This window comes from Crocuta crocuta, unplaced genomic scaffold, assembly GCF_008692635.1.
Source record: "Crocuta crocuta isolate KB4526 unplaced genomic scaffold, BGI_CrCroc_1.0 scaffold118, whole genome shotgun sequence".
NCBI lineage: Eukaryota > Metazoa > Chordata > Mammalia > Carnivora > Hyaenidae > Crocuta > Crocuta crocuta.
The window spans coordinates 9,188,327-9,213,443 of record NW_027551558.1 but is presented as its reverse complement, the minus strand read 5'-3'; the positions used below and the strand labels follow the sequence as shown (position 1 = coordinate 9,213,443).

At 51.0% G+C, this 25,117-nt stretch overlaps 2 protein-coding genes across 2 annotated transcripts in view; one reads left to right on the top strand and one right to left on the bottom strand.

Annotated features, from left to right (window-relative positions):
- CNNM3 (cyclin and CBS domain divalent metal cation transport mediator 3) overlaps nucleotides 1-16,938 on the top strand; it is a 22,066-nt gene extending 5,128 nt beyond the window's left edge. The window contains exons 3-11 of the mRNA XM_077749193.1: nucleotides 3-475; nucleotides 3,978-3,981; nucleotides 7,893-8,032; nucleotides 8,954-9,103; nucleotides 9,485-9,654; nucleotides 9,859-9,955; nucleotides 10,562-10,695; nucleotides 11,135-11,273; nucleotides 14,492-16,938. Of these exons, the coding sequence (XP_077605319.1) occupies nucleotides 3-475; nucleotides 3,978-3,981; nucleotides 7,893-8,032; nucleotides 8,954-9,103; nucleotides 9,485-9,654; nucleotides 9,859-9,955; nucleotides 10,562-10,695; nucleotides 11,135-11,273; nucleotides 14,492-14,556 (1,372 nt within the window). The 3' untranslated portion in view covers nucleotides 14,557-16,938. The remainder of the gene's footprint in view (nucleotides 1-2; nucleotides 476-3,977; nucleotides 3,982-7,892; nucleotides 8,033-8,953; nucleotides 9,104-9,484; nucleotides 9,655-9,858; nucleotides 9,956-10,561; nucleotides 10,696-11,134; nucleotides 11,274-14,491) is intronic.
- A 2,917-nt stretch (nucleotides 16,939-19,855) lies between these two features.
- ANKRD23 (ankyrin repeat domain 23) lies at nucleotides 19,856-24,982 on the bottom strand. Its single transcript, XM_077749383.1, has 8 exons — nucleotides 23,978-24,982; nucleotides 23,673-23,801; nucleotides 22,581-22,706; nucleotides 22,212-22,310; nucleotides 22,029-22,127; nucleotides 21,770-21,868; nucleotides 21,529-21,627; nucleotides 19,856-21,427 (listed from the first exon to the last, which is right to left on the bottom strand). The coding sequence occupies exons 1-8, from the start codon at nucleotides 24,269-24,271 to the stop codon at nucleotides 21,332-21,334; spliced, it is 1,041 nt and encodes a 346-aa protein (XP_077605509.1). The 5' UTR covers nucleotides 24,272-24,982; the 3' UTR covers nucleotides 19,856-21,331.
- Nucleotides 24,983-25,117: the final 135 nt, after the last annotated feature.

The window sequence follows — 25,117 nt, the reverse complement described above, 5'->3', positions numbered from 1 at the left end:
CTGGCGCCGCGCGCGCTGCTCCTCAGCCGCCTGGCCGTGCTGCTGACCCTGCCGGTGGCGCTGCCCGTGGGCCAGTTGCTGGAGCTGGCGGCGCGGCCCGGGAGGCTGCGCGAGCGCGTGCTGGAGCTGGCGCGCGGAGGCGGCGACCCCTACAGCGATCTCAGCAAAGGCGTGCTGCGCTGTCGGACCGTGGAGGACGTGCTCACGCCGCTCGAGGACTGCTTCATGCTGGACGCCAGCGCCGTGCTGGACTTCGGCGTCCTGGCCAGCATCATGCAGAGCGGCCACACGCGCATCCCGGTGTACGAGGAGGAGCGCTCCAACATCGTGGACATGCTCTACCTCAAGGACTTGGCCTTCGTGGACCCCGAAGACTGCACGCCGCTCAGCACCATCACCCGCTTTTACAACCATCCACTCCATTTCGTCTTCAACGACACCAAGCTGGACGCCGTCCTAGAGGAGTTCAAACGAGGTAACGTAGGGATATCCGGGAGGGGGCACGAATGCCTCTGCCGGGGAAAAAGTGGAGGTTTATGAAAGCCTCGAGGAAAGGGTCCCATCTTCATGGAGGGCAGTGGGGCCTCCGGGTGCCCTTTTAGATGATGCCCTTGCAGCTGTCAGTGACCTTTTGAACTATTATTTAAAGGCTGTCGTTCCAAGCGCTATAGACCGCAAAATCCCCCCCTTTCCTGGTAGACCTAGTTTGGGGACCTATATCCACCTGGTTCTAACCCACCAGCTTTTTTTTGTCAGGGTCATTTTTGTGGGCTTTGGCTTTGTAACAGGTCTAAATTCTTAAATAGAAACTAAAAGAATGTAGCGGAGAGTGGAGTCTCGAGTTACCTGGATGCTGTTAATTGGCACACATAATATCAAATTAGCTGGGACTGTGATGTCTCCAGGATCATTGTTAAAACCACTGACGAGCTGTTGCTTTGCTGATAACAAGGAATGATTCCTAATTTCCTGCAGATGTGAAAGAAACGGCCACTTTGATTTCACCGGAAGCCACTTTATGGATGCTGATTTAGTCTCCCCTTTCTCTGTCTTGTTTTTGTTTGTTTTAACTCTCCCTTTTCTCATGCTGAGTAAGGTCTCTCAGGGTCTCCCTTAACTCCACATTTTGACCCTCTCTTTTCACCTGGCTTGTCTGAGCAACTCTAAGGTTGCTAGTAAAAACCTAGACTCACTCTCCCAAATGTGAAGGCGTGGGTTCCTCTCCAGTTCTCCCCATCATCAGGCTTGGGTGTGTTCCCCAGAGCTTGGCTGCTTTCTGCCCGCCAGCCATGCGTCTCACACCTGAACTGCCGCAGGATGAGCATGGGAGACACCCAGGACTGTGGATGGGGTTGAGCCTAAAGGCTGCATAATGTGAGGCAGGGAAGAGAGCGGAGCCCCCTCATCTGCTTGTCAGCTGTGAAGTGCCCTGGCCCCAGACCGCCTGGGTGTTGAATAATTAGTCATGGCTTGGGTGTTGAATAGTTGGGCAGTTACTGTCATTATTGTACCTGAAGATTGGGTGGGAGACTTTGCTTGGCAGCTCTGACTGCTCTGCTAGAGAATCTCTTGGGTGCCTCTGGCTGTTTCCCTAGAAAGTGGCTATGCAGCCCCTCTCTGGGGGAGGGGAGCCCTGGGTAGGGGCCAGACCTGCTAGTGGTTAAGTACTGTCTCTCTGAGCCACTGTAGTCTCCCTGGCAGTGGAACTTCTTGTGGCCTGGTGGCCAGCACTGTAGGCCCTGGAGTCCACAGAGGAGGGTTCCATTCTGCCCCTGCCACCCCCCAGCTTGAGACCCTGGGGAAGGCTGGAGTTGACCTCTAGGGCACTGACTTTGAGCAGAGAACTGACTGGTGTGGAGACCAATGAGGGGGTCCAGCTAAGAAACGGTGGTAGGCTGAGCAAGGGTGCGCAGTGGGCCTGGAGAGGAGGTCCAAGAGGGTGTTCAGAGGTGGAATTGAGGGCTTTCTGGTTCTCTGAGGAGCTGTGGAGTGAGAGGGAGGAGCTGAGGGTGAGGGTTGGGGGTGGTGGTGCCCTTCCCTGAAGCAGAGCACTTACAGGAAGGGGGATCATCGTGGTGTTGCGGGGGGCACAGACGAATTTGTTCTGGACACTGGAATTTTGGGATTTGTTTATGCAGTGTCCCAAGGGGCAGGCTGTACCAGTTGATGAAAAATACGAGGTAAAGACCTAAGCAGGAGATAAAGATCTGGTTGTTGGTATGGCAGTGGTCCCTCAGTCAGGCCGCAGGAATGGTGCAGGAGGCCTGAGGAGACAGCATATAAGGGATGGAGGGTAGCAGAGGAGAGGCTGCTGAGGAGAGCCAGAGGTTCAGAAGGTCCTAGAAGCTAAGGGAAGAGACCACTTACCAAGGAAAGGGGGATGATTCAGGAGAGGCCAGCGTCCTGTCATTTGGATCTAGCAACCAGGGTACCCTTGACCTTTGCGAGAACAGATTTGGTGCTGCGGTGTGGGGTGATGGAACGTGACAGTTGAAGTAGATGGACCTTACATGAGGTATGGCTACAAAGAGGAAGCCAGAGAGCAGTGGTTGGGAGAGGACTGGCAGGGGAGGTTAGAGGCTGCTCTTTGGTTTTAAGATGGGTGAGTTAGGTGCCTTTGGGTTTAAAGGTTGATCGGAAGGAGCCGGTAGGGAGAGAAGGCCCATAGTCCAGGCTGCTCCTGTTCACGGGTGATGGCCTTGGAGCAGCTCTGGGGAACCTGAAGTTCGAATGGGGAGCTGTTCAGTCATCCTTGCCTTCCTCCTCCTGTGGCAAGTGGGGGGCATTCTCGGGGCAGATTGACTGTCTTTCCTCTGACATTGTGGAGGCTTCTCTTTGCAGTGCAGTCCTTTGGCGGATATCTATTTTTCGTCATTAAAGTCCTTTGTAGCCTTACCCCTTCCTTCATTCTGCCTATGAACAAAGAGCATATTGCAGCCTTTATGGCACCTGAGGTTTTAGAAATCGATTCCTTTCCCATCTCTCTGCCAATTGTGTGAGGTGGTGCCCTCTGAATTTCTTGAAGCTGGAGTCCTTGGCATCTTGGCAGCTACCATTCCAGGCCCTGTTCTTTTCATTCCTTCAGAGCACTGTCTGTTTTGGAACTTTATAGTCTGGTAGAGGCATCTTCTCTGGCAAGGTGCTGCTTAGTTAGTGTGCAGGCTTGAGATGACACTGATTATTTTGTGCAAACATTACCAGGAAGAGTGAATGCTTTGGAGCTGTGTTAAATAACATGTATTTTTTTTTTTTTTTTTTTAACTTTTACTCAGGTCATCTTTATCAACCTCCCCAGTGAAAATATTCAAGGACATTCAACCAAAGGAGGAATTAGGATGTGTGAGCTTTTCCGAGTCTCTACTTTATCTTTTTTTAAATTTTTTAAATGTTTTCTTTATTTCGGAGAGAGAGGGGCAGCGTGAGCAGGGGAGGGTCAGAGATAGGGAGACACAGAATTGGAAGCAGGCTCCAGGCTCTGAGCTAGCTGTCAGCACAGGGCCCAACACGGGGCTCAAACCGACAAACTGTGAGATCATGACCTGAGCTGAAGTTGGACGCTTAGCCGACTGAGCCACCCAGGCGCCCCCTGAGTCTCTACTTTAAATGAACTGAGTTCTGGGGCGCCTGGGTGGCTTAGTCGGTTAAGCGTCCGACTTTCGCTTAGGTCATGATCTCGCCGTTCGTGGGTTCGAGCCCCGCGTCGGGCTCTGTGCTGACTGCCAGCTCAGAGCCTGGAGCCTGTTTCCGAGTCTGTGACTCCCTCTCTCTCTGCCCCTCCCCTGCTCACGCTGTCTCTCTCTCTCCTAGGAATAAATAAAAAAAAATTAAAAAAAAAAATTAAATGAACTGAGTTCTGATTCATTGTCAGAAGCCAAGAGGATCCCTACGATTCTGTAAAGGGTCAGAGCTGCTGTGAGGAATGTTATCCTGGCACTTTTCTCCTAGGACATGTTCTCACAGTTGCTTTAAAAATGAAGGAAGGTGGTGTCTCAGTCGGTTCAGCTCAGGTCATGATATCACGGTCTGTGGGTTCGAGCCGCGTGTTGGACTCTGTGCTGACAGCTCAGAGACTGGAGCCTGCTTCAGATTCTGTGCCTTCCTCTCTCTTTGCCCCTCCCCTGCTTGTGCTCTGTCTCTTTCTGTCTCTCTCTCACTCTCAAAAATAAATAAATATTCAAAAATAAATTAAGGCAAAGGAATTTAAGCTCCAACTGTGGTTTTGCAAATATCCTAGAAATTAGGCATTATGGAAGAGTCCTCTAGCATCCATGTAACTGAGTACATTTGAGCTTGCTAACTAAAATTAAAACTCCATAGAGCTTTGGCAGGGCTTTCTGGTTGATGTTGGGAAGATATGTTGTCTGCCCCTTGTCTATGGCTGCATAGAACTTTCTTGGGGAGAGCCTGTAGGAACCCATCCTGGCGCCTGTGTTAGTGTTTCTAGACAGCCAGCCAGGGGCCTCTGTATTTTCAGGGTGGTTTTATCCTATCAGATGAGAAGTAAACTTTAATCCCTCCAGCACCTGTTCTGTGTGTACCCCTACTGCTTTTTCATGGTTGCCTTCTGGGCCCCTCAGACATTCTGTCTGGGGATAAATTACATGGCCATCGTGTTAGGGGATCTTTGGAGGGCTCTGCTTTCGTCTGTTTGATATTGAGTGGCAAGTCACTGAGAAACTTGTGCCTGTTTTACAGAAGTTTGAAAGTGGGGTGCCTGGGTGGCTTGGTTGGTTAAGCATCCAACTCTTGATTTCGACTCAGGTCATGATCCCAGGGTTGTGGGATCCATCCCTGTATCAGGCTCCATGCTCAGCATGGAGCTTAAGATTCTCTCTCTCCCTCTGCCCCTCCCTCCATTCACACATGGCATGTTCATATTTTCTCTCTCTCTCCCTCTCTCTCCTTCTCTCTCTCAAAAAAGAAAAAAGCTTGGGGGCACCTGGGTGGCTCATTTGTTAAGCATCTGCTTTCAGCTCAGGTCATGATCTCTTTGTTCATCAGTTTGAGCCCATGTCAGGCTCTGTGCTGACAGCTCAGACCCTAGAGCCTGCTTCAGATTCTGTGTGTCCTGCTCTCTCTGTCCCTCCCTTGCCTCTCTCTTTCTCAAAAATAAATAAACATTTAAAAAATTAATTAAAAAAAAGCTTGAAAGCAAGGAGCAGTTAGTCCATTCTAAGGGTAACCTGCCAAAGCGACTGGCATTCTGAAAGAATGGTGCTGAAATGATTTCTCTCTCTCTCTCTCATGGTCGTCTAGAACCTGGGCTCTGGTTCCCAGAATCTGACCAAAGTTGTCTGTTGAGCTTTGGTCTTTCCCCATAAGGCCTGTCCTACAAGGGCCTTGCCTTGGCCCTGGTAGAAATGATGTCTGTCTGCCGATGTGAGCCATTCCCCGCACAGATACCCAGTGGTGGGAAGCATCTAGAAGTGCTGTGTTCCTCATTCAATGCTTCTGTCTCAGCAGGAATGAGCAGGTAGTTCTAGGCAACCCCTGGCCTTTTCCTCCTGGAAGAGGGGGAGGTGGAGTAGTCATATCTGCCTTTAATTTTTGTCTGAGGATGTTAGAGCATCCTGGATAACGATACCTTCTTTTCTTTAGAAGGACCCCTGTGCTGGAGAGTACCTTGGCCATGTATAACTCACCAAGAGGGGAGGGTTTCCTAAGATTTGGGGTATTTTTGCTCTCTTCAGTGAAAGTCAGTTGAGTGTGGTGGTTAAGAGAACAGATTCAGGAGCCAATTGCCTGGATTCAAATCCCCTTTTTGTTTTGTTTTGATGTTTATGTGTGAGAGAGAGAGAGTCCACACATGCATAAGCAGGGGAGGGGCAGAGAGAGAGAGAGAGAGAGGGGAACAGAGGATCCAAAGCAGGCTCTGCGCTTACAGCAGAGAGCCTGATGTGGGGTTCGAACTCAAGAACTGTGAGATCATGACCTGAGCTGAAGTCAGGTGCTTAACCAACTGAGCCACCCAGGTGCCCATCAAATCCAGGTTTTGCACTTGAGTGAGTCACTGAACCTTCTCTTGGTCTCAGTTTTCTCTGCAAACTGTAAATGGGAATAATGTCCTGTTCCCTCATAGAGTTGTTGAAGGATTTCTAAGTTAATAACTGAATAAAGCACTTAGTGGCCAGCATGCAGGAAGCACGAAATGTCACAATCCTTCACGTCTTAGGCACACATTTTTTTGTTTCAGCTTCTCTGCACTCAGGATGTATCTCATAATTGAGGACATCTTAGATTTAATGAAATAGTTAAGTGTTTTCTCTTTTAGAGCCTCATTCCTTTCTTGATCATCTGGCCAGTGGTCTAATAATAATAGCTTTTGGTTGACAGGACATTTTTGTTCAATCTAAAGTTGGAGCAGAGCTCTCCCTGCACCTGACACTGGGGGTGGGGCATGAATGCTGAAAGAATGAGGCAGAGCGTGCCAGACAGAGTTCCAGAGAGTGTGTTTCTGAACTCCATTCACTACACTGTAATTAAACCCAAGGTATGTAAGGTTATTATTCACACAGAGAAGTAAACTTGACTTTTTTCTTTACCAAAAGATTCTTGAAGCAAATACTCCCATATGTGGATCCAGGCTAGCTTTTACCCTAGGCTTTTTTCATTAGTAACAAAGACTGAGGTGAGTTTGTCTTAGTTCTGTATCCTAGCCCTGCACAACCCCGTCTGCAGCCGCTACGCACATGTGGTTCTTAAAAGCTTGTCTGAACTGAGCTGGTCTGAACTGAGATGTGCCTAACACACACCAGACTTCAAAGACCGTACAAATAAGGAAAATATGTTTCATTTTTAAAAAATTTTTATTTAAAAAAATTTTTAAGTTTATTTGAGAGAGTGAGCAAGCATGGGAGGGGCAGAGAGAGGGGGGAAGAGAGAATCCCAAGCAGGTCTGCACTGTTAGTGCAGAGCCCAGTGTGGGGCTCGATCCCATGAACTGTGAGATAATGACCGAAGCTGAAATTGAGAGTCAAACGCTTAACTGACTGAGCCACCCAGGTGCCCATGATTTTTAAAACATTTTTAATTAATTTTTTAAATATTTTTTTAAGATTTTATTTTTAAGTAATCTCTACATCCAACATGGGGTTCAAACTCACAACCCAGAGCTCAAGAGGCACATGCTCCACCGACTGAGCCAGCCTGGCATCCCTGTTTTAATATTTTTATATTGATTAAATAATGAAATGATATTTTGACTATATTTAGTTAATGATACTGTGTTGTCAGTTTCATCTGTTTGTGTGTGTGTGTGTGCGTATGTGTGTTTAATGTGACTACTCAGAAATTTTAAATTACCTGTATAGCTTTCATTGTTTTTCTTTTGGACAGGTATAAAGCTTTGTAAATAAAAAGCAGAGTAGATTCTTGAAGTTTTCTCAGTATTCCCCCCAACTCTGAGACTTAGGCTTTTTTTCAAGATTACATTTCTTTATCAAAGAAACAAACAGGAAGCTAACCTGAAGAAGAGGAGGGTGAAAGGTTCCGGGTGGCTGCTCTTCCTCCCACACAGCTGGGGCTCTGACTGGCTGACTACCATTTACCATCCTCTACCTGGATAACTTTCATAGACCTTGGCTTCTGGAGATGAAGGACAGCTTTCAGAATTAGGAAAACGTCCCCAGGAGAGTCACTGGGTGGCCCCTCTCCGCTTGGCCGTTTAGATTGTCCCAGGGGAGGCTGTGCTTCTGGAGTTGGTGTCCTCGTGTGTGCAGCCCTACTGCGTCTGTCCTAGTCTGATGCGTCCTTGTCTACATCACGTTCATTAAGACCAGAGGCCAACTCCGCTCTGCCACCACCTGGGTGGCCTTGTGTGGGTGAACTTACTGCCTGAGATCTAGGTTCCTTGGATGTAAAGTGAGTCCCATCTCGTGCCTGGCACCTTGGAGGGAAAACATCAACCTCTGTCCCTCTGNGAACAACGAGGGTGAAGGGGACCCCTTCTACGAGGTGCTGGGCCTGGTCACCCTGGAGGACGTCATTGAGGAGATCATCAAGTCTGAGATCCTGGACGAGTCTGAGGATTACCGTGAGTCTTGACTCCTGGCAGCGTAGCATCTCCGCTTTCGAGCCTGCTGAGGCGTGTTGTGCGCGTCAGAGGACAAGAAGTCTCCATGTTGCTGAAAACGAGGCTGGATCTCCAGTCAGAGCTGTCACCTAGCCAGGCCCCACTCCCCTTATCCCTGCCTCAGGTCACTGTTGCCCCCTTGCAGGAGGCCCCACACCTGCGCGTGACTGTGGAGCCACGGTAGCCCCTCCTGTTAGGGCCTCAGCCGCGTTGTTTGGTTTCTCCCACATGGAGGGGGCTCTGCCCTTTCTGGGCGTTTCCCAATCTCCTGTTTGCCTTGGCCCTTTGGCTTTCTCCTGTTCTTTTGTACATTACAGAAGCATCTCCTCCAAGTATCCCATTCTTTACTGCTGAGAGGGTCTTTCCAGAACAGAAGATCCTGGGGCCTGGCTTAGAGGTGTCTGCCTCTTAGGATGATGGCTGAGGTCTGCAGGGTAGACGCAGAACCTGTGCTCAATGGCTGAGGTCTCACGTGCACACTTGGGACACTGAACCCCCCCACCCCGTTTGTTATCAGGTGAATCGCTTAGCCCACGCTTCTGTCCCTCAGATACAGAAGTTTGGTGCCTCGGGGTATGCAGACATCAGGTCAGCTGCTGCTGTTTAGCACTAGTTATCTGTAAACACGTGCTTTCTGGTGAGGGGTCTCTTAATGACCAAGAATGCCTATTATTTTTATAAGCGGCCTTGTTGTCATACCAGTATTATCTCCCAACTCTGAGGACAGGAGCAGTTGCTTTCCTTACTCCCTTGGGATATAGCTGGAATATGGGCGCTGCCCCCTTTCACCCCCAAGATCCCCAGGCCTTGGCAACATGCCTTGGTTTGGTCATGTTGATTGGAGGGTTACTGATGGCTCAGCAGGCCTTCTTGCCATTGTAGGAGATGCCACGGTGAGGAAGAAGCCTGCTTCTCTGAGTGCCCCTCTCAGGCGGAAAGAGGAATTCTCCTTGTTCAAAGTGTCTGACGATGAATACAAAGTGAAAATCTCGCCCCAGCTGCTCTTGGCCACCCAGCGCTTCCTGTCCCGAGGTGAGGGTGTAGGGTGGGCCTTGTCTTTGCTCTCTTGCTCCCTGTCCAGTGGGTCCAGAGACCTCCAGGCAGACACCAAGTGCCCCCTCATTCCCAGTAAGGACAGTATCCGGAACTTCTATGCTTCTCTCTGTAGCCCTGTCAGCATCTCAGGACACCTGAGGGGCAGCTTCTGTCTGCCAGGTGGCTGAGAGCTGGGGCCAGGCCGGTGCCACGTCTGGCGAGACACAGCGGGGAGCCTTAGAGGGTGGGTGTGTGCCTGCCCAGTCCTCTTGTGTTGGGGAGGTGACTTGCCTCATGTGGGGCAGCAGGAGTCGGGTGTGGCTGTGCAGGCCACTCTGGGCCTGGTGGACACTGTCCCTTTTTTCCACCACGGGGCAGAGGTGGATGTATTCAGCCCCCTGCGAATCTCCGAGAAGGTCCTGCTGCACCTGCTGAAGCATCCCAGCGTCAACCAGGAAGTGAGGTTTGACGAGAGCAACCGTCTGGCTGCACACCATTACCTGTACCAGCGCAGCCAGCCGGTGGATTATTTCATTCTCATCCTGCAGGTAACTGGGAGCCCAGACTGGGGCCTCCCACTTGCTCAGAAACTAGGGAAGGGTCTGAGAAGAGGGAGGATCATCCACATACACACCCCCTGAATAATTGGGGCTGCTACTTTCTCCTTGTGCTCTCTTCTGGCAGGAAAGATAATCTGTCCACATCTATTTCTTTCCCTGCCCCTCCTTCCTCCCTTTCCTTCCACTTCCCAGGGCAGGGTTGAGGTGGAGATCGGGAAAGAGGGCCTGAAGTTCGAGAATGGGGCCTTCACCTACTATGGAGTGTCTGCCCTGACAGCACCGTCCTCAGGTAAGCCACAGCCCTGGGAGCGGAAGGCTGGGTTTGGTGGCTGGGCTGGGCAGAGCCTGACCTGCCCGGCTGCTTGCTGGGGCTCTCCAGGGCCCAGGGTTCTGGCCTCCCCTTCCTCCAGGCATTCCTCTTTGTGTGTGTGTCTTAATGTTTCTTTATTTTGAGAGTGCACATGCGCACATGCTTGCAAGCAAGCAAGCAAGCAAGCAAGCAAGCAAGCGGGGGAGAGGCAGAGGGAGAGAGAGAATCCCAAGCAGGCTCGGTGCTGTCAGCTCAGAGTCCAACTTGGGGCTCAGTCTCACGAGCCGTGAGATCACGATGTGAGCCGAAATCAAGGGTCGGAAACTTAACGGACTGAACCACCCAGTTGCCCCGTCCCGTCAGACATTCCTCTTTGGGACGGGCTGGCTTTTCTCCTCTCTGTGCTGCATAGCGGGAATGGGCAGCATTTCTTTGGGGCTCATCTTTGTTGCTCCTTCCCCTGCCGGCCTTTCCCAGGAGGAGGCGTGCTTGCCATCCTTCTCTATGTTCTAGTTATCTGTGCGGTGGATGTTGGAGACTGCAGTTGTCCCCACCAGAGATGTCACTGTTTGTTCCTTCTAATAGTTCACCAGTCCCCAGTGTCCTCGCTCCAGTCCATCCGCCACGACCTGCAGCCTGAGCCAGCCGATAGTGGCCGCTTCTCTGCATACTGTCCTGACTACACCGTGCGGGCCCTCTCCGACCTACAGTTCATTAAGGTGACTGGCTGCTCAATGGTACTGGCTTTTAACCAGCTTTGTGTTCTCGAGGCTAAACCAGCTGGTCACAAATTTGTATGGATTAAGAGTAGATTCTAGTTAAGTCAACCTGAGACTTCACAGAGCAAGGCCTTGTACTTGCTCTGAAGGACAGATGGCCTTGGCTCTTCCTGGAGGCCCGTCTGACTGCTGGCAGTCTAGTCCTGTCGCCGGGACTGTGCGCCCAGTTTCCTTTTGAGATCTTAAAAGCACTGCTTGATTGCTTCCTCTGCCCTTAGGTAGCTTCAGTCTCTTCAGTTTTCTTGGCCCTGCTGAGTGTGACTCTCTCGACTGGTTCTGGTGCTTGTGGGCAGGAGGGAGAGGTGTGATCTTTCATACCTCACTTTCTCCGTCTGGCTTCACGAGTCGCACCTGGCTGGTCATGCTTCCTATCTGCCAGGTCACGCGGCTGCAGTACCTCAATGCACTCCTGGCTACTCGAGCCCAGAACCTGCCACAGTCCCCGGAGAGCGTGGACCTCCAGGTCGTCCCAGGCAGCCGGACCAAGCTCCTCGGTGACAAGACAGCTGCAGTGGCAGGTGAGCCCCTCATTGCCACGTCCCATGGTGTGCCAGCCCAGAGGGAGCGCATGTCCTGTGCTGTCCTTGCTGCTCACGCACACACACTCATTCTCTTTGCCCTCACTCTGCCTTGCATTCTTCTTTCCCTGTCCCCTTTTTTGCCCATCCTCTCCTATTTTTCTTTTCACTCAGACGACATTGCGCTGTAGCCCAGCTGGTGTTGAAAGTATATTAAGTTAGCATCTTCTCTGGAGGGCCCAGTAGGATGGAGTAACTTAATTAGAGAATAGTTGCTAAGTGGGAATAAGATCAAGCTCAGAGACTCGTGGTCATTTAGGATTAGGGTTAGATCCCGCCTGGAAATTGAAGATCTAGGTCACCTGTGGGCCTGGCTCAGAAGGTGGCTGATGGACACCATCCCAGAAACTGAGAAGGGCACTTGCTTTGACATTGGTCAGGTCAAGCTAACATTTAAGGCATGCCCTTTGCATCCGGGGTTCCACTTTGAGTAGGAGCGTCACGTTGGAAGAAATAGACTTTGCAGCGTGGGATGGGTTGGGGGATGGCAAACCATGCCTTCAGGAGCGAAAGGAGGGAAAATAAAAAGGAACCTATGGAGAGAGGGCTTTGGGTAGGGGTGGTTAAAAGTCAGGGAACTTAGCCTTGTGATTCAAGAATGTACTCTTCCTGATTGAGCTTCTGAGTTGGGGTTAGAGATACACTCCAGGGCAGGGTGGTTCTGGAGGAGTGGGCGGGGCTTCCAAAGAGGCCACTGGCTGCCCCAGGCAGTGGGGGACACTGAGCTCATTTGAACACTTACTCTGCCTGGCACTGTGCTAGGCGTTTTCCTCATCCTAACTCCTCTAAGAAAACTTCCCAGCCATTTTCAGAGGTGATAGTAGTTAGGTGCATTTTACAGATGAAGAGTCAGAAGCAGAGAGAGACCTAAGCACTCTGGTTTGGAGCTTGTGCCTGCCCTTGGCCTCTGGGCTGTGGCGTCTCATAGAAAATAGCTCTGGTTACTTAAACCCACACTTGAGAACATGAATATGTTTTTATGATAGGTACTTTGAGAGGTGATGTGTAGGTGCAAAGCCCCACCCTGGGCCACGTTGGCGGCCCAGCCCCTGAACGCTTCATCTCTGCGTTGGTAAAAGGGGGCCCCAGCTTGAGGTGTGCTGTTCAAACCCTGGATCCAGGCGTTTGAGCCTTTTCTCTGTGAATGTGCACTGAGAGGTGGTCTGCCTTTTAGGGCCAGTCACAGGTCTGTGTTTTCCCACTGTAATGTTCTTTTGTGAGATGCCACTTGTATAGAGGTTCACACCATCACAGTAGACTTGGGTCTCGAAAGGCAGTATGTTGTTGTTTCAAAATGTGAGCGTTGGTTTTGGTTTTCTCAATGTGAACTGTCTCTGGCTCCATCTGCCCCTCAGACTGCACGTGTTGTATTCAAGGTGTAGGCCTAAGTGTAGGAACGATGGTTTTACCTCCATGCCCTCTTTCATCGCACACACAGTTCTTTAAGTCTTTTTTGGCTGCAGCTGTTCACCGGACAGTCCTGTAAGGAACTATGGGTATCCCCCGAAAGTTCACTTGGTACTGCTTTTTGCTTTTACGAAAGATCGACGTTCGTGCCTGTTTTCACTAACTGAAAGAAATGCAAAGAGGACTTTTGCTTTATGGAACGGTGATTGTTTCTTCTCTCTCTGCCATTCTGGCTTACAGAAGGTTCCATAGGAACACTTTGTTTTCAGAAAGCAGGGAAACCTGTAACTCACAGTGGCTCTGTGGTCACTTTCCTCTGTGTAACGAATTAGCATACCCTGTTCCGTTGCCGTGATGTTGCTTTTCCCTTGAGTGCGGCCTGACGTTTGTCCCTAGTGGGACTTGCCTGCTGTGCTTGTGCTCCCTGCCCTGGCTGGCGAAGTTCTTGCTGCGGTCTATCTGGTGGGCGGCACTCTGCTGCCCGGGAGAGCTTGGTGTCGCTACGTACATGGAGTTGTCGCTGGGGCCATCGCTTAAATAGTGCAGGTCAGAACCATCCCCTGATTGACTTTGGCACTAGATTCCCTGGCAGACAAATGCCTTTACTGAGATGCTTGGAAGGCACAATTATTTTTAACTGCCTACGGCAGGGGTTAGCAAACTGGCCAGCTGCCGGTTCTTGTAAATAAAGTCCTATAGGACCCCACCTGTTGGTTTATGGATTGTATATGGCTGCCTTTAGCTACAGCATCTGACTTGAATTGTTGCCACGGGGACCATATGACCTGCAAACCCTAAAAATACTGGCCCTTTATAGAAAGGTTCCTGACCCCTGGCCTGCCATTTCAAACTCGGAGTAACTACCGCACAACGACCACTCACAGGGCTGATTTCCGAGGGTGAGCCCGCTCCAGACGCTGCACTTCCTGCTCCTTCTGGTTCTGAGGCTCGGGCAGCGGGTTTGCACGCAGCTGTCTGCCCCCCCTCCCCCGCCCCGCCTGGCGCGTCTGTGCCCGCGGTGCTGCCCAAGCCGCGAGGCCCTGCTGGCACAGCTGCATAGCTGGTCTCCTCTTGTCTCTCTCCCCTCTGCTCTCTCTAGCCTTCCCCGTAGACCTTTCCCTCTTTGGCACATTTGGAAACTGCAGTTGATAATTGACTGTGGACTAGTGAGCATTTTTTGTTTTCAGAAAACACCCAAGGTAAATATCTTCCCTTTCACTTTGCTTTCTCTCCCCAGCCCTCTAGCTGCTGGGAGGAGCCCTGGAAACCACTCCCACCCCCACCCCTGACTGGCAGGTGTTTCTCTTGGGGGGTGGGGGTGGTGAGTGGGCCCTTCCTGTCCCTTGTTGCCACTTCTCATTTTTCTGGAAGACAGGAGGGGTCCTGAAGTACCCAGTGGGCACTGGAAACTAAAGCGTCCTTCCAGCGCAGGTGTTTTATTGTCCAGGGTGGCCTCCTCTTGTCCGGCATGTATGGCCTTGGCCTTCTGTGAGCAGAAACCCCCTGCCCTGCTTTCCTGCCTCTCCGTGATGCAGCCCCTCCTCCCACTGGTTTTCTCTTGCGATGTGGAGTTATCCTGACCGTTTTCCTAACTCCTCACTCCCTGCTCTGCCTTGATACTGAGGTGTCCTGAGGCCTCTCTCTCTTACCCGCCCCTTTCTGTCCTAAAGATGATTTTAACACCGGGTTCTGATAGGGCCTGCTCCCTTGACTGGCTTTGATACTGATTCTCCTTTCCCTCTCTCCTCTAGGGCCCAACCACAGCAGACCCGGCCTCCCAGCGGAGGAGAGCCCTGGGCGGAACCCAGGGGTTTAACTGCTTGCCAGGCAGCCCCAGGTGTGGGCAGTGGACAAGCACATGGGGAACTGGAGAGAACCGAGGAATAGCTTCCCGTCAGCCTGTCCCCATCCCTTCCAGGCCACGTTTTAGATGGCCCTTATAGATGTCGGTCCTGGGCTGTCCTCAGAACCAGACCTCGGTGCCAGGAACCTTCAGGAGGTCCTGCTCTCCTTTAGGAAATGGGGATCAGCTGGGGCGCAGCCCTCCAGGCCTGCTTCTGAAGGGAATGGGAAGAACACTGTCATCTCCGGTCCCCAGGACCCAGCCTTCTCCCTGTGACAGTGCAGCGTATTTATACCTCTTTGGGCCAAGCCATGATGTGAGTACACGATTACTGCCTTTATGTGGCCGTGACCTGTACTCGCTTTGCTTTTAATTTGCCAACTTTCTGCTGCCGGCAGCACTTTTTGGGCAAACCAAGAGCACTAGTTTTGGCTGGGGGTTCACATCTATGACCTTGGCCATGGTGAAGTATTTGGCTTCCCTTACAATGCCATGTTTCTAAGCACGTGCCCCTGCCTGTCCCGTGTGCCAAACCTAGAAGAAGCACGATGACCCACAAGTATGTCCCACTGTCCTGCTCCCTCCTGTGGAGGTTGCTTCTCTGAGCCCTCAGCTCAGAGCCCTGAGCAAGCAAGACTGGCCCCCCAGTGGCACTGAGGAGTCCTGCTCCTTCTGCGGCTCAGCCTGTCTTGCTTAGTTGCCACTAACAGTATTGTCTTTTTTCTGTGTTTTAACAAGAGGTCACACATGGGAGGAAGGGGTCTGCTGCACCTAATCCTTTGTTAGTTGCTGATTCCAGGGAGAGTAACCAACTGTCAGACCTGTTTTTGTACCTTCTTCCTAGGCCTCTGGAGGGCTGTGTGGCTGTAATTTTCGGGGAGAACAGCAAGGGAGGGAAGGGATGATCCTCCTGCCCTTTCTTGGGAAAAAAAAAAAACATGACATCAGGTGATCTTACATCTCTGAAACGTTTCAGCTCTCTGCTTTTTTGCTGTTCTTAGCTACAGGGTTTTAGAGAATTGGGAACAAGAAGGCATTTGTATTTTCTTCTGGTTTACCCACATTTACCTTCCACAGTTCTTCAGCTGTGTAGAAACTGGGGCATCACAGAGACCTAGGATCTCAGATTGGATAGGGAGGGAGGAGGATTTCTGGAGCTTTTCTCAAAGGAATTTGAGTCCCTTATCTGGGACCAGTGGGAATGAAGGCCAAAGAACAATGGCATGCTCACTTAGAAACTGTTCTCCAGAAAGTCTAAGAGCAAACCCAGGTGGGAAACAAATACTTCAACATCATCTCTTCTCCAGAACAATGGTTCTTAACTTTGGCTGCACATTAGAATCACCTAGCAAATTAAAAATACGGGATACCTGGGGCCCACCTTCCAAGGAGCCTCATCGGTCTGGGTATCAGGATTTTAGTTTTTTGAAATAGTTTTAATTAAAATCTTTTCTTTGTTTTTAAAATAAGCTCCATACCCAATGTGGGGCTTGAGCTCCCAACCCTGAGATCAAGAGTTGCATACTCTACTGACTGAGCCAGCCAGGCACCCCTGAAATAATTTTAGGCTCCCAGAAGAGTTCCATATGCCCTTCATCCAGCTTCCCCTAATGTTAACATTCTTACATAACCTTGGTACATCTCTCAGAACTAAAACAAATTAACATTGGTACAGAACTGTTAACTAAATTTACAGACTTTACTTGGATTATATCAGTTTTTCCAATAATGTCCTTTTTCTATTGCAGGATCCAATCCAGGATACCAAGTTGCATTTAGAATTATTGCTTACTTTTTTCTCCTTAACTAACTTCTTATTTTGAAACAATTACAGATTCATAGGAAGTTACAAAGCTTAGAGGTACCCTTCACCTAGTTTTCCTTAATGGTTACTTCTTACATAGTTGTAATACAGTATCAAAACAAGAAGCTGACACTGGCACAATGTGGGTGTATAGTTCTTTGTCACCACAGGTAGATTTGTGTAACCGCCACTGCGACCTAGATAGAGCTACCCCGTCACCACGAGGATCTCCCTCCGGGCACCCTGTTAGAGTCACACCCACCCCCTCGGCCTCCAGCCCTCATCCCTGGCAACCACTAGTCTTAAGATTTTGTCATTTCAAGAATGTTGTGTAAGTGAGATCATACAATATGTAACCATTTGGGATTAGCTTTTTTTCACTCAGCATAATACTCCAGAGATACATCCAGGTTGTTGCGTGTGTCAGTAGTTCATTCTTTTTGATTACTGCGTTGTATTCCTTGATATACTCGTTGTCCAGTTGAAGGACATCTGGGTGGTTTCCAGTTTTTGGCTATTCCAAATAAAGCTGCTATGAACATTCATTACAAGCTTTTGTGTAAACATTGGTTTTCTGAGATAAATGTCCAGTAATGCAATTTTTAGGTTGTATGGTCATTGCATAGTCTTTTTTTTTTTTTTAATGTTTATTTTTGAGAGAGCACGGCGGGGGGGAGCATGGGAGGGGCAGAAAGAGAAGGGGACACAGGATCTGAAGCAGGCTCTGCACTGCCATCAGAAAGCCTGAAGTGTGGGGCTCAAACTCATGAACTGTGAGATCATGACCTGAGCCTACATCAGAGGCTTGACCAAATGAGCCACCCAGGCACCTCTGGTTAGTTTTTTAAACAAACTGCTACATGTCTTTAGAGTAGCTGTACAATTTATGTTCCTACCAGCTGATGTGTGAGTGATCCAGTTTGGTATTGTCACCATTTTNTTTTTTTAGGCAGTAGGTAGGTATGTAGTGATATGGCTTCCAGTTGTACTAACAGAATGGCTGATGATGCATATCTTCTCATGTGGTTTTTTTGTGAAATACCTGTTCTTTTGCCTTAAAATTTTTTTTCTAATGTTTTATTTTTTGAGAGAGAAAGTACAAGCTGGGGGAGAGGCAGAGAGAGGGTGACACAAATTGTGAAGCAGGCTCCAGGTTCTGAACTGTCAGGACAGAGCCTGATGCAAGGCTCAAACCCACAAACTGTGAGAGCATGACCTGAGCTGAAGTCAAACGCTTGACTGACGGCTACCCAGGTACCCCTTGCCCATTTTATTTATTTTGAGAGCATGAGCAGGGGAGGGGCAGAGAGAGAGAAAATATCCCAAGCAGGCCCTGAACTGAAACCAAGAGTTGGATGTTTAACCAATTGAGCCACCCAGGTGCCCATCTTTTGCCCATTTCTAATTGGTTTGATCTTTTACTGTTGTTTTGAGAGTTCTTTATATATTCTAAATACTAAGCTTTTGTTGGATTTTTGGTTTGCAAATATTTTCTCCCAGTCCCTTATGTTTTCATCTTCTAAACAGGATTCTTTATAGAGCAAAAGTTAATTTTGATGAAGTCCAGTTTACCGTTGTCTTTAATGGATTGTGTGTTTGGTATCATGTCTAATTCTTTACCTAGTCCTAGATCCCAAAGATTGTTTTTTTTTTTAATTTTTCAAATGTTTATTTTTGAGAGAGTGTAAGTGGAGGACGGGCAGGGCAGAGAGAGAGGGAGATATAGAATCTGAAGCAGGCTCCGGATTCCAGGCTGTCAACACAGAGCCCAATGTGAGCTTGAACCCAGGAACCGTGAGATCATGACCTGAGCCAAAGTTGGATGCTTAACTCGTTGAGCCACCCAGGTGCCCCTTCTATATTTTTCCACAATCTTCATAGTTTTTTGTTTTACATTTAAGTCTGTGATCCATTTTGAGTTAGTTTTTGTTCAAGATTTAGGTTATAGGTTTGTTTTTTTTTTTTTAATGTTTTTTTTTGAGAGAGAGGGAGACAGCTTGAGCCGGGGAGTGTCAGAGAGAGAAGGAAACACAGAATCCAAAGACAGGCTCCAGGCTCTGAGCTGTCAGCACAGGGCCCAACGCGGGGCTCAAACCCATAAATCAGGAGATCATGACCTGAGCTGAAGTGGGACGCTCAACCAACTGAGCCACCCAAGTGCCCCAGGTTGTATTTATTTTTAATGTTTATTTTGAGAGAGAGGGGGAGGCAGAGCAAGAACATGTGGGCAGGGGAGGGGCAGAGAGAGAAGGGAGAGAATCTCAAGCAGGTTCTGCTGTTAGCACAAAGCCGGATGCAGGGCTTGATCTTATGAACTGTGAGATCATGACCTGAGCTGAAATCAAGCTGGACGCTTAACCAACTGAGCCACCCAGACGCCCAAGGTGGTTGTTTTTTTCCAGCCTATAGGTGTCCAGTTGCTTGGGCACCATTTGTTGAAAAGGCTTTCCTCTGTTATATTTCTTCCGCACCTTTGTCAGAAATCAGCTATGTCTGCATTGTCTGTTCTGTTCCATTCAGTGATCTGTGTGTGTCTCTCCACTAATACACTGTCGTGATTACCGTAGCTTTATATGAAGTCTTGAAGTCAGGTAGACCAGTTCCTCCCACTTTATTTTTCAAAACTGTTTTTGCCATGAGGTTCTAAATAATCTTACCTACAAAAAAAATCTTGCTGGGATTTTTGGTAGGAGCTGCATTAAACCTGTACATCAATTTGGGGCGAACTATCTTTACTAGGTCTCATCTTCCAATCCACGAACAAGGTAGGTCTCCATTTATTTTAACTCTTTAATTTCATTCATCAGTGTGTTGCAGTTTTCAACATAAAAGTCCTTAAATGTTTTGTTAGATTTACACCTAAGTACTGTTTCGTTTTTAAAGGCAATTTTAAGTGATACTGTTTTTTTAACTTTCATGTCCATGTAGGTCATTGCTAATGCATAGAATAGGCCTTGTAGGTTTGTTTTATATCCTGAGATCTTGAACTCCTAGATCCTTAAGGATTTCCTGTATAGCCAGGCATGTTATCTGCATGATGGTGGTGACACTTGATTTAATTAGCTTGGAAGGCAGGATTTTTTTTTTTTTTTTTTTTGAGAAAAAGGGGAGGGAGGAGCAAAGGGAAAGGATCTTAAGCAGGAATATGACCTGAGCCAAAATCAAGAGTCAGAAGCTTAACTGACTGAGCCACCTAGGAACCCCTGGACATCAGGACTTTTAAAACCTTCCCTCATGATTGTGATAAGCAGCCAAGGCTGAGAACCAGTGCTCTTGGAACTTGTCCATCGGAGAGTGAGTGAGGCCTTGAGCACTTGAGTCGAAGTGCCTGGACTCCCCATTCGGGAGCCCATCTTGCTGTCAGGCCAGTATGGTTAACAGGCTTGAGCTTTGTTGTTGAGGAAGACCAGGCCCTGCACCTAATGAACTGGCCCCTCCCAGCTCAGAACAGACAAGCAGGCTGTGATGGATAGTCAACCAGTTTTAATGAACAAAAAATATTTATGCATATAAAACGGTGTTTTTGTCTGTCACGTAAGGGTCCCCATTTTCTAGATGGGGAGTTGTCTCCTTCATGGACTTGAATACGGCTCTGGCATCTGGGCAGACTGTCCTTACAGTACACCGCAGGGCAGGAGCTGTCCGTGAGAAGGAAGGTGTGCGGCCCCCACAGTGGGAGCTCTAGTCACTTTTTCATATCTTAAGAATAGCCTTATGCTTGGCCTGAGAAGACCGCCAATCCAGGTGCCTTATGTACATGAGGGAGGCTGGCCCTTCATCTTAAAGCCAGGCCCTCCGCTTGTAGTTCTCCATTTAGGACAGAGTTCCTTACAATTCACTGTCTGCCAGTTCAGGACCCAGTCCTGCCAGCAGTACGGGTCTGCGCCATGGAACGGAAAAGGGAGTGAAAGGGAGGGGCCTTTAGGAGAGCTTGTGGGAGACTGGGTCCTAAATCTGCCACCACTTCGCGGAGGAGGGAAAGCAGCAGGTGTGCTCTTCACTCCTCTGCTTCCCCTCCAGGACTGAGCCACCAGCTCCTCGGTGTCCCGCCTCAGCAGTGGGAGAAAGCAGAGCAGGTGCAGCTGCACGGTGCGGGCAAGAGCTCAAGCTCTAGGGCCAGGGGGATGTTGCCTGGGGCAAAGGAGGGTTACGGGCCACCACCCCAAAAGCTGGGTGGGCCACAAGCAATCCCCAGCTCCCAGGCACTTCACCCTTACGAGAAGCGCCACCAGCTGGCCAACTAGAGAGCAGCAGGCTGACCAGAGCCCTGAGGCAGTAGGCACAAAGTTTCCCTAAAATAAACCTCAGCTCTAGCTCCTCAGCCTTAGGGCTTCTGAGGCAACCAGTTGGTGCTGGGCTTCTGCTGCGGTGGGGCCTCAAACCTATTGAGCATCCCCTCCAGACGGCCAGACCCAACTCCAGAATCCCTAAGGCCAAAGTTGTCTAGAGCGCTCCACACGCTATCAGGGTTGCTGCGGATAGGAATGGAGTCCCCAGAGAAACCCCTGCCTCAGGGCAGCTACTAGCCAAGTACTGAATCCCCACCCAGGAGGGAAGGGCACAGTCTCCCAGACTGAGGACCAGGGGACACCGAGGACATCTAGTCCCCAACCCTGGGCAGCTCGAGGTTTGGGACTTCCACTTTCGCTCCATCCTGGATTCCCACTCTCCCTACACCGTTCCTCATCTGGACCCACTTTGTTCCCTGCTTCCCTGTGGTCCTCTGCATCAGCCCTTCCTGCCTTGTGCTCTGGCAGGGACCAAGTCTTCCCTGCCTCGGGGGCCAGGGACGCCTGCTTTATTCACCTGCTGGCCTCAGGAAGCAGCCCCAGGACAGAGGAATGAGGACTGAGGTGAGACCCACAGAGGGGTGTGGACGACGGAGGGCGTGAGGTGAAGGGGATGGAATGGTGGCTGTGAAGTGACACCGTAGGTCTGCTGTCACTAGTACCGGGTGCGGGGATGCCCAACGTGGGCCTGCAGTGCTTCCCGGATGCCCCGCTGCCAGTCTCGTGCTAGCTGCACCGGGGTCACTGAAGCCTGGGAACAAGGATACGGAATTAGACCCTTTCTCCTCCTCGGGAGCCCCACCCCTAATTCTTGGACCCGGGGGCCAGCGCCGCAGCCCTGCTCAGACTCACCACATTCTGCACACCCAGCTTGGCTCCGTAGAGCAGCAGCACCTTCATGGCTTTGTAGTGGCCATGCCGCACAGCCTCGTGTAGAGCTGTGTCCCCTTCCTGTTGAGAAAGGGGATGTTCTCCTCCCAACCTCTCCCTCTCTGGAAGGTTCACGTTGGCAAGTGCTGTCCCTGAGCTCCGGCTCCCTCAGTCACTGTACCCGGGTGGAGCTGGCCCAAGTCCAAAAGCCCCAGCACCTTACCTTGTCCTGTGCATCAATGTGGGCCCCACACGCGATGAGATGCTCCAGGCAGTCACAGTGTTTTGTGCGCACGGCCACATGCAGGGGGGTGCTCCAGATCTAAGGGAGTGAATGAGAATCTGTGTCCACCCCAAGTGGTGAGGCCTCATCGCGGCCCCAGAAGGCTGTGCTTTCTCTTCTCCGGGAACGGCCTGAGCGCTTGTGTACTCAACGCACCTGCTGCTCTTTAGCAGACCACCCCACAGCAGGGCCCCCTCACCTTGTCCCGGGCGTTGACCTGGGCTCCATGGTTAAGCAGCTCTTTGAGGATGTCCAGGTGTCCTCCACGGCAGGCCCAGAACACGGGGGTCCTGTCCAGCTACAAAGCGAAAGCATCAGCGCACCGACGTGCTGTGTGCAAAGCAGGGCGTCTACCGTGAAGATAGGCCTTCCCAGTTCTCACCAGGTCGCGAGCGTCCACAGTGGCACCTGCCTCCAACAGCTTGTTCACGAGCTGGCTGTGACCCTTCAGACAGGCCCAGTGCAAGGCCGTGCGGTGCAGCTGGGGGTGGAGACGGGAGATGAGGCAGAGGGAGCACAGCCACCCCCTCAAGGCCCTGCCCCGGATCCTATTCCCAGTACTAGGTTCCTTGAACAGATGTGCCTGCTGCCTGATCACGCCGAGAGGGGGCCCCTCTCCCGGCTCGGGAGGTAGCTTGTGCCTCATAAAACAGAAATGGCGTGCAGTTTCCTAGGCTGGGACTAAAACACCCTGAAGACCGCACCCCTGCAGCTGCTGACGCTGCAGTCTGATTTACCCCACTCCAACTACCTTGTCGTGGGCATTGGGGTCCCCTCCGTCTGTCAGGTACTTGTCAATCAGGGCCTCCTGGTTCTCGGCAGCTGCCTTCAGGAACGTCTCCAGGTCCACAGACTCCAGCTGGGCCTCGGGCTGCGGCTGGGTAAGTTGAAGGATGAGACCAAATCACTTCCCAAAACCACAGGCCTCTGGGGCTCTGCTACTCCACCAGTGTAGCCAAGCAGGCCCCAGAGAGCTGGCTAAAGACTAGCATATTGGCTGGTGGCTTGTAGTTTTTTAATCTTTTTTTTCTTNGGGGGGGGGGAATCCCAAGCAGGCTCTGCTGCACTGCCAGCACAAAGCCTGATGCAGGGCTCGAACTCATGAACTGTTGAGATTGTGACCAGAGCCCAGACCGATAGTCGGTTGCTTAACTAAGCCACCCAGGTATCCCCAAATCAGAGATTCTTAACCGTGCCCCCCCAACCCCAGAGATTGGGACTGACGAGCCGTCCATTATGCCCATTATGGTTTGCCTTCGCCCCCTCCTCCCAAGTCCCAACCCCAGGACCTTATCATGTGGCCTTATTTGGAAATAGGGTCTCTGCAGCTAGAATCAGTTAAGATGAAGTCACACTGGACTAAAATGGGGCCTAATCCAGTATGAGTGGTGTCCTTAATGAAAGGGGACATGTGGACACAGCACGCACGCAGGGAGAGTGCCATGTGAACTCAGGCAGAGATCAGGGTGATGCGCCCACGAGCCAAGGAACACCGAAGCTAGCCACGAAGCCCTGGGAGCTAGAAGACTGGCAGGGATAGACTCACCCCCACAGCCCTCACAAGGAAACAACCCAACCCTGCTGATACTTGGAGCTCAGACTTCAGCCTCCAGAACTGGGAAAATAACCTTCTGTTCAAGCCACCCTGTGTATGGTCCCCCAGCAAACAAGTATGGGGCTGTGCGGCCTCCAAAATGGATATTCATTCAGCTCGGCAGGCCCTGGTGGTGAGCTGGTGGCTAGCAGCGTCCGCTCGTCCCCGAGCCCTCCTATGGGGACAGGAAGCGCTCCCTCACAGACTCCAGCCCCTGGTGTGCTCGCCCCCCACCCCGACTTCACTTACCTTAACCGTGGGGTCAGGTGCCCTAGGGGGGACTCTTCGTTTCAGTCGCTTTTCTCTTCGTCTTTGAACCAAGTTTTTCAAGTCAGCCAGGGTCTCCAGATTCAGTCTGGAGTTGTTCAATCTCTCAAGCTGAGGCACAAGACCAGACCACACCAGCAGTCAGCCTTGGTCACGGAAGCCTCAGGGGCAGGCTCCTGGCTGGGCTCACCCTCACGCCTCCCACCCACCAGAGGGACCCCAGCTGCCTGAGGCCCTCACTCCTGAGCCTTGGGGTTGGTGCCCGCTGGGCCGCCAGCACCTCTTACTTTCTTCTTCTTCTCTTCTTCGAGTTTCCACTGCTCCTGGGCCGCAGCCTCTTGGGCTCCCAGCCTCCAGGCTCTGGGCCCGCCTCCATGACCAGCAATGCCATGTCCACATCCCAACGCTTTCCTTTCATCTCTTTCTCCACATACCTGTAGGAGCAGGATGAGGAAAACGGAGTCCTTAGAAAACACAGCACACACCACAGGGATCTTGGTAAGGGCAGACCTACAGAGATCGGCGTTGTGGATGTCCAGTGGTCTGACCCTTCGCAGAGTTCCCTGGCGCTCCGCTGGCATGCTCCCTGCCACCCGTGGCTGTTGGCTCTCACCTACTGTAGCGCTGCCTGGGGCCCAGGATAATGCCGCCTACCCTGTCCTGTCAGCAGGACGCGATCGGGCGCGTGACGCCACATCTATTTATACTGCTGGGCTCGTGTCCAGGTATGCTCAGGAGATGTGACACCTCAGCTTCCCTCCTGGTGTTCTTACCAGACCACGCCGTACTGCCACCTGACCCTGAACTCGGGGGGACACAGGAGATGCCTCCTGGGTAAAATGGTGAACTCCTGGGTTTACGTCTTGGCTCTTGTGAAGTTCTGTTTCTTCATTACTAGAATGGGGTAACACCAGCACCTAGCTCACGAGGCTGAGGAGGAAACCAGGTACTGGGACTTTGCTGGGACAGGACCCACCATACCATGATCTGTTCCTGTCCCCCGCAGCCGCTGGGGGTTCAGGAGCTGGGGAGCACTGAGGAATAAGGATACTGGGGGAGAGGGAAAACGGGATGAGAGATGGCAGAGAGGGCTCCCAGCCATGCAGAACTAACTATATCCTTTTCTCAAGCAAACGCTGGAACCTAACTTTCCTCAGGCCCTGCAACCCACTTCCCCGCAGAGGCTGCACCGGGCTGGGCCCACCGAGGCACCGGCCTGCAGAGGGGCATGCTGGGCACCCTGAGTCCTGGGCCTCTCGTGCCTCACCAGAACACATACCCCTAAGAGGGGCGCCTGGGTGGCTTAGTCGGTTAAGCGTCCGACTTTCGCTTAGGTCATGATCTCGCGGTTCGTGGGTTCGAGCCCTGCATCAGGCTCTGTGCTGACTGCCAGCTCAGAGCCTGGAGCCTGTTTCAGAGTCTGTGAT